The sequence below is a fragment of the Phoxinus phoxinus genome (assembly GCF_949152265.1).
Source record: "Phoxinus phoxinus genome assembly, chromosome: 15".
Classification (NCBI taxonomy): Eukaryota; Metazoa; Chordata; class Actinopteri; order Cypriniformes; family Leuciscidae; genus Phoxinus; species Phoxinus phoxinus.
In genome coordinates this window covers 25,306,014-25,318,227 of record NC_136890.1, presented here as the reverse complement: position 1 = coordinate 25,318,227, position 12,214 = coordinate 25,306,014, and the positions used below count along the sequence as shown (strand labels likewise).

The following is a 12,214-nucleotide window of genomic DNA, read 5'->3' as shown; positions in this document are numbered from 1 at the left end:
TTGGGTTCTTCATGTATGAAAGAAGTTCTACATGGACAAAGCATTTGAAACTACAGATGTTGCACTAAAATAATATCTGTACCTTTCACTGTAATTGAACTATTAGTCACCAGGCTTCCAGCACAACATTTGTAAGTCCCACTGTCCTGAGCTGTTAACTCATGGATCTGAAGTTGTAGTTGATGGCAATCCTGTTTAATCTCATATTTTTTACTTGGCTTAAGCAACACTGCTCCCTTCTTCCACTGCACTGAGACTCCAGGTTTAGAGAGCTCACAGCACAATATTGCTGTCTTACCTTCCTCTGCTTCTTGGTTTTGGAGCTCCTCAGAAAAGAACAATGGATGTTCTGGTGAGGGAAAACAAAAATGGTTATATCTTTACACGCTAAACAGAAAAAACGTACACATGAACAGATTAATGAATTGATTCTTCTATTTAAAAAAGATGGAAAACAACATTTAAATGAATTCCCTTACCCTTTACTACAAGAGAAGCAGTCGCCACCGTGTTACCAGCAGAACATTTATAAGAGCCACTATCTCCAATTTTCAGGTCATATATTTGAAGCTGCAGCAGACAACCATCTTGTTTCATCTCATACTTGTTTCCAGGTTTCAGCAACACTGTTCCCTTCTTCCACTGCACTGCAACCCCAGGTTTAGAGAGCTCACAGGTCAGGGTAGTCGCTTTACCTTCCTCAGCTTCAAGGCTTTGGAGGTTCTTGCAGAAAAATATAGGTTGCTCTAGATGTGGGGAAATAGAAATACATTTAATGTTTTTAAAATCTGTGGCTTTATTCACAAAAAGTGCTCTTAATTAATTATCAGAATATCCTGGTTCAATAGCCAGCAATGTTGTCAGAATGGTACATGGAAAGAGTATTAGGTAATTCAGAAGTTTCTCTAAACCGCATTCCACACCTTTCACTGTAACGGAGCAAGTAGTCACCAGGCTCCCAGCACAACATTTGTAAGTCCCACTGTCCTGAGCTGTTAGCTCATGTATATGAAGCTGTAGTTGACGGCCATCCTGTTTAATCTCATATTTTTTACTAGGCTTTAAAAGCACTGTTCCTTTCTTCCACTGAATAGACACTCCAGGTTTAGAGAGCTCACAGTGCAATATTGCTATCTTGTCCTCCTCTGCTGCTTGATTTTGGAGCTCCTCGGAGAAGAACAATGGCTGTTCTGGAGAGGGAAAACAAAAATATGTATGTCTTTACATGTGCAACAACAACAAAAAAACACAAAAATAAATAGACACATGAACAGATTAATTAGCCTATTTCCAATTTGTTTATTATTAATATGAATACAACATGTATTTCATTTGTATGTTAAAGTTCAAAATGTGGGAAAATTCCATTTGAAAGAATGACTTACCTTTTACCTCAAGAGAACCAGTTGTGACCAAGCTTCCAGCACAACATTTGTAGGGCCCACTGTCCTGAGCTGTTAACTCATGGATCTGAAGCTGTAGTTGACAACCATCCTGTTTTATCTCATATTTTTTACTAGGCTTGAGTATCACTGCTCCCTTCTTCCACAGCACTGAAACTCCAGGTTTAGAGAGCTCACAGCACAATATTGCTGTCCTGCCCTCCTCTGCTTGTTGGTTTTGTAGGTCCTCAGAGAAGAACAATGGCTTTTCTGGAGAGGGAAAACAAAATTATATATGCTTTTACATGTTCATCAAAAAACAAATGAACACATGAACAGATTAATGAATGAATTCTAAAGTCAATTAATACATTCTTACGATCAAAATGTAGAAAAATGGCAGTTACACTTTATTTTAAGTTGACGTAGTTACATTGTACTTACTCAAATAAGTAGAGTAATATTAATTACCCCTCCCATTGTACACAATCATATTTGAAACCACACACACTCAAAATGTATACCCAATAAAGTATTTTAGAGCTTGGTCTATCTAGAAAGATGTATATTTAAAAAAAAAATACTATCTTGATTTTCAGGTTTAGCTGATTTTAATACTTGTTTTGTCTTCTTTTAAATACTTTTAAGTCATATTGAGGGCCTCTTGGAAGTTTGTTGAGACCATCTAGTGAGCCCCAGGCCCCTGGTTAAGAACCACTGACTTACCTTTTACCACAAGGGAAGCAGTTGTGACCAGGCTTCCAGCACAACATTTGTAGGGCCCACTGTCCTGAGCTGTTAACTCATGGATCTGAAGCTGTAGTTGACAACCATCCTGTTTTATCTCATATTTTTTACTAGGCTTGAGTATCACTGCTCCCTTCTTCCACTGCACTGAAACTCCAGGTTTAGAGAGCTCACAGCACAATATCGCTGTCCTGCCCTCCTCTGCTTGTTGGTTTTGTAGGTCCTCAGAGAAGAACAATGGCTTTTCTGCAGAGGGAAAACAAAATCATATATGCTTTTACATGTTCATCAAAAAACAAATGAACACATGAACAGATTAATGAATGAATTCTTAAGTCAATTAATTCATTCTTACGATCAAAATGTAGAAAAATGGCAGTTACACTTTATATTAAGTTGACGTAGTTACATTGTACTTACTCAAATAAGTAGAGTAATATTAATTACCCCTCCCATTGTACACAATAATATTTGAAGCCGCACACACTCAAAATGAATACCCAATAAAGCATTTTAGAGCTTGGTATATCTAGAAAGATGTATATTTGTTATAAATACTAAAAATAACCAAATACTATCTTGATTTTCAGGTTTAGCTGATTTTAATACTTGTTTACATACATATTGAGGGCCTCTTGGAAGTTTGTTGAGACCATCTAGTGAGCCCCAGGCCCCTGGTTAAGAACCACTGACTTACCTTTTACCACAAGGGAAGCAGTTGTGACCAGGCTTCCAGCACAACATTTGTAGGGCCCACTGTCCTGAGCTGTTAACTCATGGATCTGAAGCTGTAGTTGACGGTCATCCTGTTTTATCTCATATTTTTTACTAGGCATCAAAAGCACTGTCCCCTTTTTCCACTGCACTGAAACTCCAGGTTTAGAGAGCTCACAGTGCAATATGACTGGGTTACCCTCCTCTGCTTGTTGGTTCTGTAGCTCCTCAGAGAAGAACAATGGTTTTTCTGTAGAGGGAAAAAAACATATATGCCTTTACATGTTCATCAAAAATAATTGGACACATGAACAGATTAATAAATTCATTCTAATGTCAAAGATCAAAATGTTGGAAAATGCCATTTGAATAATTCGCTACCTTTTATCACAAGAGATGCTGTTGTAACCAGGCTACCAGCACAACATTTGTAAGTGCCACTGTCCTGAGCTGTTATTGCATGGATCTGAAGCTGTATTTGATGGCCATCCTGTTTAATCTCATATTTTTTACTAGGCTTAAGTATCACTGCTCCCTTCTTCCACTGCACTGAAACTCCAGGTTTAGAGAGCTCACAGCGCAATATGGCTGTCTTACCCTCCTCTGCTTCTTGGTTTTGGAGCTCCTCAGAGAAGAACAATGGATGTTCTGGTGAGGGAAAATTAAAATATCTCAATAATGTCCAACTGAAATTTTAACAACTTCATTACACAAAAATACACACCTTTCACATCAAGAGAAGCTGTGGTCACCAAGCTACCAGCACAACATTTGTAGATCCCACTGTCCTGACTGTTCAACTCGTGTATAAGAAGCTGTAATTTACAGCCATCTTGCTTAGTCTCATATTTGTTTCCTGGTCGAAGCAACAGCATTCCCTTCTTCCACTGCACTTCCACTCCAGTTTTAGAGATCTCACAGCTCAGAATGGCAGTCTCACCTTCTTCTATTTCTTGTCTTCGGAGCTCCTCACAGAAATACAGAGGTTGTTCTGGATGCAGAAAATAAGTATGTTAATGTTAATTAATGTGTATTCTAGCAACTCATCTACATTACATACTACACCTTTCACTTCCAGAGATGCTGAGGTCACTAGACTACCAACACAGCATGTGTAGACACCACTATCTTGGCTTGTGAGCTCATGGATCTGAAGTTGCAGTTCACCACCATTCTGCTTTATTTCATACTTTCTTCCAGGCTTTAGCAGCACAGATCCCTTCTTCCAATTTACGGCAGCCCCAGGTTTTGAAAGCTCGCAGCAAAGAAAGGCAGTTTCCCCCTCCTCTGCGTCTTGACACTCAAGCATCTTGATGAAGTACAAAGGTTGTTCTGGAAAAAAAATTGAAAAAGAAATAAGAAAATATAAATTCAGCATGTATTTCATTTTGTTTTTATTTTTTGAATACATATTTAATAATTGTGCTTTTTGTCCATGAACGGTCACTTGAATGCATTCATAGGTTTTGATCAAAGACCTGATGACATTCAGTGTAAAAATACAGTAAATACAGACAAACACTTCTTCACAAAACGTATTAGTATGACCCTCTAATGTCACGGCTCTCACCTTTGACTGCAACTGATGCCGTGGTAACCAGGCTTCCAGAGCAGCACTTGTAAGTGCCACTATCCTGACGTGTCAGGTCATGGATCTGTAGCTGTGCTTTGCAGCCATCTTGTTTCATCTCATATTTGTTTCCTGGTCTCAGTCGTATTGTCCCCTTCTTCCACTGCACCTCAACTCCAGGTTTAGAGAGCTCACAGCAAAGGAAGGCTATCTCACCCTCCTCTGCCTCCTGGTTATGGAGTTCCTCACAGAAGAAAAGAGGTTGATCTGAAAAGGGAGAATAAATTGATGTTAACTAACTTTGCAGGAAACTGTTTCGTTGCGTCTTTTACCTAACATGCAGCATAAAGACAGATGTACAGTATTTCCATGCCTTAATTAAAAACCCAGATTATCATTATACAAACACTCTGTTGCAAACCTTTAAGAATGCACTTATATTAACATTTAGTTCGATACCAACGAACCTATAATCATTTTCATGTTAACTAAAAACTGACCAGTATTAAAATTCTATACTTTTTTTCACATTAAAAATAAAACATTACAGTTCAAACAATCAAATATTCAATATCGACTGATACTAATACATTTAAATATAAACCATAACTGTTCAGGTATAATGTGCATACCTTTGACAATAATATTAGCCCGTGTTTCTAGATTGCCAGCATAGCATCTGTAGATGCCACTGTCTTGACTTGTGAGGTCATGGATCTGAAGTTGTACTTCATTGCCCTCTTGCATCATTGCATACTTCTGTCCATTCTTCAGGAGCATTGCCCCCTTCTTCCACTGTATTGATACTCCAGGTTTAGAGAGCTCACAGCACAAGAAAGCCGTTTCACCTTCCTCTAATTCTTGGTTTTGAAGCTCTTCACAGAAAAACAAAGGGCGCTCTGTGGTATCAGAGGAAAAGAAACAGTGGTAAAATAAATGTTCATTATGAAAAATAAAATGTTTGTATTTCATGAATGGGTCTTATAAAGTGCCACTGAATATTTTCACTAATTTACTGACATTCAGTTTATGCATTGGTCAAATCCTCAAAATCAAATACAATATATATAGACAATCAATTATTTTGGTTCATACCTTTCACAGTAATACTGGCCCTTGTCTCAATGCCATCGGCACAACACCTGTAGGCCCCACTGTCCTGACTTGTGAGGTCATTGATCTGCAGCTGTAGCTCACATCCATCCTGTTTCATCTCATATTTGTTACCCGGTCTAAGCAGAACTGCTCCCTTCTTCCACTCAACTGCAACTCCAGGTTGAGACAGCTCACAGCACAAGAAAGTAGTCTCACCCTCTTCTGCTTCTTGGTTTTGGAGCTCCCCGCAGAAAAACAAAGGACGCTCTGAAATGAAGCAAAGAGTCCTTATGTCAGGATTCCACCTTCACATCACTCTCCATTACCTCCCAGATCATCACTGACTCCTCCCACTCCTTCAATCACCCGTTCACACTCCCCTGATTACTGATTCCCATCACCTGTGACTCATCACCAGTTCCCTTTATAACCCAGCATTCACCTCACCTCCGTTGTCTGATCTCGTCATTACTTGACCACAGACCCACCGTGAACACTCTCCTATGCTAACCCGCTACTTACCCGAGCTTACCTGCATTCCTCCTCGGATCCCATCGTCTCGTCTCAGTCCAGTCATCAAGGCTCCTTCTCTTCAACTCCCTCTCCTGGATCCACACCTGAATACACATCACGGAATCAATCATTCAGCTAAGACTCTCCATATTTGCCATAGACTGTCTCACTTACCATTCCACTGTGTGTCCGCAACTGCATTGTTCAATAAAAGTGTGTTTACAACTTACGTCATCTCTCTCCGTGTTTCAAACCCTGACAGAAGATCAGACCAACAACATGCAATCGGATACACGAGACGCTGTTCCTCACCCAGTGCCCACCGCATCAGCGTCTGCTTCAACCAGTCCATCCCCGGATCCACTTCCGCATTCACCCGCTGCTTCGTTCACTGCCTCTTCCAGTCCCATGGCCAAACCAGCGCCTTACTCCGGCGAGGCGGAGGATTGCAGTGGGTTCCTCCTCCAGGTATCTTTATATTTCACTATGAATGAACAACAATTCCATAATGACGCCGCCCGCGTGGCTTTCATCATCTCGTTACTCACCGGTTCCGCCTTCCAGTGGGCTCAATCTCTTTGGAATTCCAATTCTCCGACCATTCGTGTATGCAAGGATTTTATTCAACACTTTAGGGATGTGTTTGGACAGTCCGTGGCTTCCCTCTCTATCCACGATCAGCTGTTCCATCTAAAACAAGGCCGTTCTTCGGTGACTGAATATTCCCTTCGATTCAGAACCCTCGCTGCTGCTAGTGGATGGAACGAACCCGCTTTAATTACTGCATATCGTCAAGGATTAACTCCGAAGATCCGTCAGCTGGTCGTGGTTTACGATGACGTCATGGGCATAGAAGCGCTCATTCAGAAAACTATCAGAGTCTCTCAACTACTAACTGCTTGTGACGTCAATATACCCACTGCACTTCCTCCGCCCCCGGCGTCCCAACCTGCTCATCTTACTCCTCCAGCACCTATTCCTATGGAAATTGATTCTTCTCGACTAACCCGTTCTGAACGACAACGAAGAATGCAAGCCCATCTCTGTCTATATTGTGCTTCTGACAAACATCTACTCAACAGCTGCCCCATTCGACCTCCGCGCCTTGCGGTAAGCTCAATCTACCATCCTCCTCGCGTTGAACATCTTATCAAAACTCAAGTCCATCTAATAACCCCTAAATTCTGTTTCCCCGTACAAGCCCTCATTGACTCCGGTTCCGCGGGAAACTTCATCTCCTCCCAATGTCTCCAGAAGATGAATCTGAACAAGAAACGACTTGAGTACGATCTCGCTATTCATACCATCCAAGGTAAACCGCTAGGAAGGGGTCGAATCCGTTACAGTTCTCCCATGTTAACTCTGCAGATTGGATGCTTACACACTGAGGAGATCTCTTTTATGGTGCTGGAGGAGTCTACAGCCGAAATCATCCTGGGACGCCCGTGGTTAATACAACATCAACCCCATCTCCACTGGAAGACCGGTGAAATCCTCCAATGGGGTTCGGACTGTCATTCTTCCTGTCTAGTCACTATCACCAAGGTTACCCCTTCTCCGTCATCCGCTGAAATAGAGAGTCCTTCCTCAGAAGTGTCTTCGGATATTATCCCTCCATCCTCGTCTGATGTCTCCGAAGTGTCACTGCATTCCACTTCTGTGGAGAGCCCTGAGACTCAACGTCAGTATGAAATTCCAGTGGAGTACCGGGCGTTCCAGGACGTATTTAGTAAGGCGCTGGCCACCAAATTACCACCACATCGACCATGGGACTGCGCAATCGACTTGCTACCCGATCCAACTCTACCTAAGGGCCGTATCTATCCTTTGTCCATCCCGGAACAGAAGGCCATGGAGGAGTACGTAGAAGAGGCATTACAGCAAGAGTTCATCCGACCATCTATCTCCCCTGCCGCTTCGAGCTTCTTCTTCGTGGCCAAGAAGGACGGAGGCTTACGGCCGTGCATCGATTACCGTCAGCTTAACTCTCAGACAGTGAAGTTTCGGTATCCTCTTCCTCTGGTCCCGGCTGCTCTGGAACAGCTCCGAGGCGCCCAAGTCTTCTCCAAGTTAGACCTTCGAAGCGCCTATAACCTCATCCGTATCCGCCACGGAGATGAATGGAAGACCGCCTTCGTGACTCCCTCCGGTCACTATGAATATCAGGTGATGCCCTTCGGACTGTCAAATGCTCCAGCAGTATTCCAGGGGTATATGAATGAGATCCTTCGCCCCTTCCTCAATCGCTTCGTGATCGTCTACATCGACGATATACTTATATACTCATCTTCCCAGGCTGAACATCATCATCATGTCGTTCAAGTGCTCCAGAAACTACGCGAGCATCAGCTTTTCCTCAAACTGGAGAAGTGTGAGTTTAACATCACTACTGTTCAATTCCTCGGTTATATCATCAGCCAAGATGGAATCCAGATGGACCAGAGGAAGGTGGAGACCATTCTAAACTGGCCCTTACCATCTACTGTAAAGGAACTCCAGCGCTTCCTAGGATTTGCCAACTTCTATCGACGTTTCATTCAAGATTACAGTCAACTCAGCTCTCCACTTACCACTGCTCTGAAGGGTCGGCCCAAGTCTCTGTCCTTATCACCTGCGGCTCTACAGGCCTTTCAGTCGCTCAAGGAAGCCTTCTCTTCTGCTCCAATACTCACTCACCCTAATCCTGATCTACCATTCATCGTGGAAGTCGATGCTTCATCCTCAGGAGTGGGGGCCGTTTTGTCTCAGCGGCAGGGGGATCTCTCCGTACTTCATCCATGTGCCTTCTTCTCCAAAAAGCTTGCCCCGGCGGAGTTAAACTACGATATCGGGAATCGTGAGCTACTGGCTATTAAGTTAGCCCTGGAGGAATGGAGACACTGGCTGGAGGGAGCTAACCATCCGTTTGAGGTCATCACGGATCATCGAAACCTGGAGTATCTACGAGAAGCTCGTAGACTAAATCCGAGACAAGCCCGTTGGGCCCTCTTCTTCACTCGATTCGACTTCAAGGTGTCATATCGTCCAGGCAGCAAGAATTGTAGAGCTGATGCTCTTTCCAGAATTCATCAAGTCCCTCACGAAGATAGTGAACCTGTGCCTATCCTCCCTCCAGCCTTATTTCTCAGTCCGATTGTGTGGGACATTGACAATCAGATCCACCAAGAAAACCGTCTCCATCCTGCTCCGCCGGGAGGTCCAGAAGGGAGTACCTTTGTACCGGAACATCTAAGAACTCCTCTTCTGGACTCAGCTCACTCCGTACCGGGCTCTGGACATCCGGGTAGCAAGCGTACCCTCTCGCTTCTCCGTCAACGGTACTGGTGGCCAACCATCTCCGAGGATGTAACAAGGTTCGTCAAGGGTTGTTCAGTCTGCGCCATTGTCAACACCCCGAGGAGACTGCCAGAGGGTAAATTGGTGCCCCTTCCGATTCCTCAGCGTCCTTGGTCCCATATCGGTATCGACTTCATGACCGACCTTCCTCCATCTGATGGTTTCACCACGGTACTTGTAGTCGTTGATCGTTTCTCTAAGGGCTGTAAATTAATCCCTCTACCAGGACTGCCGACTGCTCTGGAAACCGCCGAAGCCCTCTTCCAGGGAGTCTTTCGTAACTTCGGAATCCCGGAGGACATCGTCTCTGACAGAGGTCCCCAATTCATCTCCAGAGTTTGGCGTGCCTTCTTTCAGCTCCTCGGGGTCACTGTCAGTCTCTCTTCCGGATACCATCCTCAGACCAATGGCCAGACTGAGCGCAAGATCCAGGAAATCGGTCGCTTCCTAAGGACCTACTGCCACCAGTACCAGGACAGCTGGAACCGTTACCTTCCCTGGGCTGAGTATGCTCAAAACTCTCTCCGACAAAGCACCACTGGTCTTACTCCCTTCCAATGCATTCTCGGTTACCAACCTCCTCTGTTCCCCTGGTCTGGGGAGTTATCTGAGGTTCCAGCTGTCGACTTCTGGTTCCAGCAGAGCGAGGGGGTATGGGACTCAGCTCACGTTCATCTCCAACAGGCAATAAGGAGACACAAGACCCAGGCTGATCGTCGAAGACTACCAACTCCCTCTTATCAGCCTGGGCAGAAGGTGTGGTTGTCCACCAGGGACATTCGTCTCAAGTTGCCATGTCGTAAGCTGAGTCCTCGATTCATTGGACCTTTCCCCATCGAGAGGCAGTTGAACGAGGTCACCTACAGACTTACACTCCCAAGGCAGTATCGCATCTCACCATCCTTCCATGTGTCATTGTTAAAACCGTACGTTGACCCTGTCCTTCCTCTTCCTTCAGATACACCTGCCATTGACGTACCTCCTCCTCCTCCGGTGCCTGTGGAGGATGAGCCCATCTATAGGATCCGTTCCATCTTGGACTCCAGGCGGCGAGGTCCCCGTCTCGAGTACCTCATTGACTGGGAGGATTACGGGCCGGAGGAACGTTCTTGGGTGCTGCGCGACGACGTAATGGATCCCACTCTCCTTTCCCAGTTTCACGAGGAACATCCCAATCGACCAGCACCCAGAGGTCGGGGTAGACCTCGCCGCCGACAGCATCCTTCACAGGCGTCAAGAGCCGCTTCGGGAGGGGGGGGTACTGTCAGGATTCCACCTTCACATCACTCTCCATTACCTCCCAGATCATCACTGACTCCTCCCACTCCTTCAATCACCCGTTCACACTCCCCTGATTACTGATTCCCATCACCTGTGACTCATCACCAGTTCCCTTTATAACCCAGCATTCACCTCACCTCCGTTGTCTGATCTCGTCATTACTTGACCACAGACCCACCGTGAACACTCTCCTATGCTAACCCGCTACTTACCCGAGCTTACCTGCATTCCTCCTCGGATCCCATCGTCTCGTCTCAGTCCAGTCATCAAGGCTCCTTCTCTTCAACTCCCTCTCCTGGATCCACACCTGAATACACATCACGGAATCAATCATTCAGCTAAGACTCTCCATATTTGCCATAGACTGTCTCACTTACCATTCCACTGTGTGTCCGCAACTGCATTGTTCAATAAAAGTGTGTTTACAACTTACGTCATCTCTCTCCGTGTTTCAAACCCTGACACCTTAAGTATATGTGCCATTTCCAATAAATATTTAACAAATTCACTTTGTATACCGATTTGTAAAGTTCTGATAAGAATAAGCAGTAACAATTTACAATAAGGTTAATGCATTAGTTGATGCATTAAATAACATGAACTAACTATGAGCAATATATTTTTTACAGAATTTAGAATTTTACTTATGTTAACATATACAATTTTAATTTTAAAAATGTACTAAATGTAGAAATTAAGATGACTAAATGCTTCAGAAGTATTTTTTATTGTTAGTTCATGTTAACATAGTTTACTAATGTTAACAAATAAAACCTTATTGTAAAGTGTTTCAGAATAAGCATTACAACGGGTAAATCCACCATAACAATTTCCTTCTCTGAAACAATACTTTTTTGTGACAGACAACAACTGAAATATGGTGGACTAGGAGTGTGACTTATAAAATAAAAGTAAGGAAAATATATATTTTAATAAATCACATTTTTAAAATATGACAACACATACTAAAATGTATCAATTCATTTATTTTTTTGAATACAGTTAAATCTATCACATATTATTACTATTAATAATAAATATAATATAAATATAAATTATTGTTTATGTTATTACTATTATAAATATGTATAACATGTTTAAATTGTGATAAATCAAGTAAAAAAAAAAATATATATATATATATATATTTATAGTTATCATTTTCTAGTCTTTATAGTTAGAGCAAATGTGTGTCAAGCAGTTCCTACCTTTGACTGTAAGAGTAGCACTACACTGCATGTCTCCTGTATCGCACATGTAAATCCCAGCATCCTCTTTTCTAACTTTGTGAATTAGAAGAATATTTCGTTTCCCATGTTTTAGAGGTTCATACTTTTCCCCGGGGAGCAGGGTTACATTATTTCGTTTCCAGGTTATAAGTGTGCAGGAGTCAGAAGTCACACAGCACAGGGTGGCAGAATCTCCCTCAAAAATGGTCATGTCTTTCAGGTTTTCTTCAATGAAAACTATGAAGAGAGAATGCACTTTAGAGTGTTAAGTTAAATCAACTCATTGCATTTGGTATACTTTTCTATATCACTGTATATGTACTGTATTTCTGCTGTTTACACTAAAA

At 43.0% G+C, this 12,214-nt stretch overlaps 1 protein-coding gene across 1 annotated transcript in view; it reads right to left on the bottom strand.

Moving 5' to 3' along the window:
- The window catches only part of obscna (obscurin, cytoskeletal calmodulin and titin-interacting RhoGEF a), a 54,455-nt gene that overhangs the window by 20,826 nt on the left and 21,415 nt on the right, over nucleotides 1-12,214 (bottom strand). The window contains exons 30-42 of the mRNA XM_079638023.1: nucleotides 11,847-12,104; nucleotides 5,509-5,775; nucleotides 5,046-5,312; nucleotides 4,414-4,680; nucleotides 3,909-4,175; nucleotides 3,568-3,834; nucleotides 3,225-3,491; nucleotides 2,827-3,093; nucleotides 2,109-2,375; nucleotides 1,386-1,652; nucleotides 924-1,190; nucleotides 480-746; nucleotides 83-349 (exon numbers count right to left, since the gene is read on the bottom strand). Of these exons, the coding sequence (XP_079494149.1) occupies nucleotides 83-349; nucleotides 480-746; nucleotides 924-1,190; nucleotides 1,386-1,652; nucleotides 2,109-2,375; nucleotides 2,827-3,093; nucleotides 3,225-3,491; nucleotides 3,568-3,834; nucleotides 3,909-4,175; nucleotides 4,414-4,680; nucleotides 5,046-5,312; nucleotides 5,509-5,775; nucleotides 11,847-12,104 (3,462 nt within the window). The remainder of the gene's footprint in view (nucleotides 1-82; nucleotides 350-479; nucleotides 747-923; nucleotides 1,191-1,385; nucleotides 1,653-2,108; nucleotides 2,376-2,826; nucleotides 3,094-3,224; nucleotides 3,492-3,567; nucleotides 3,835-3,908; nucleotides 4,176-4,413; nucleotides 4,681-5,045; nucleotides 5,313-5,508; nucleotides 5,776-11,846; nucleotides 12,105-12,214) is intronic.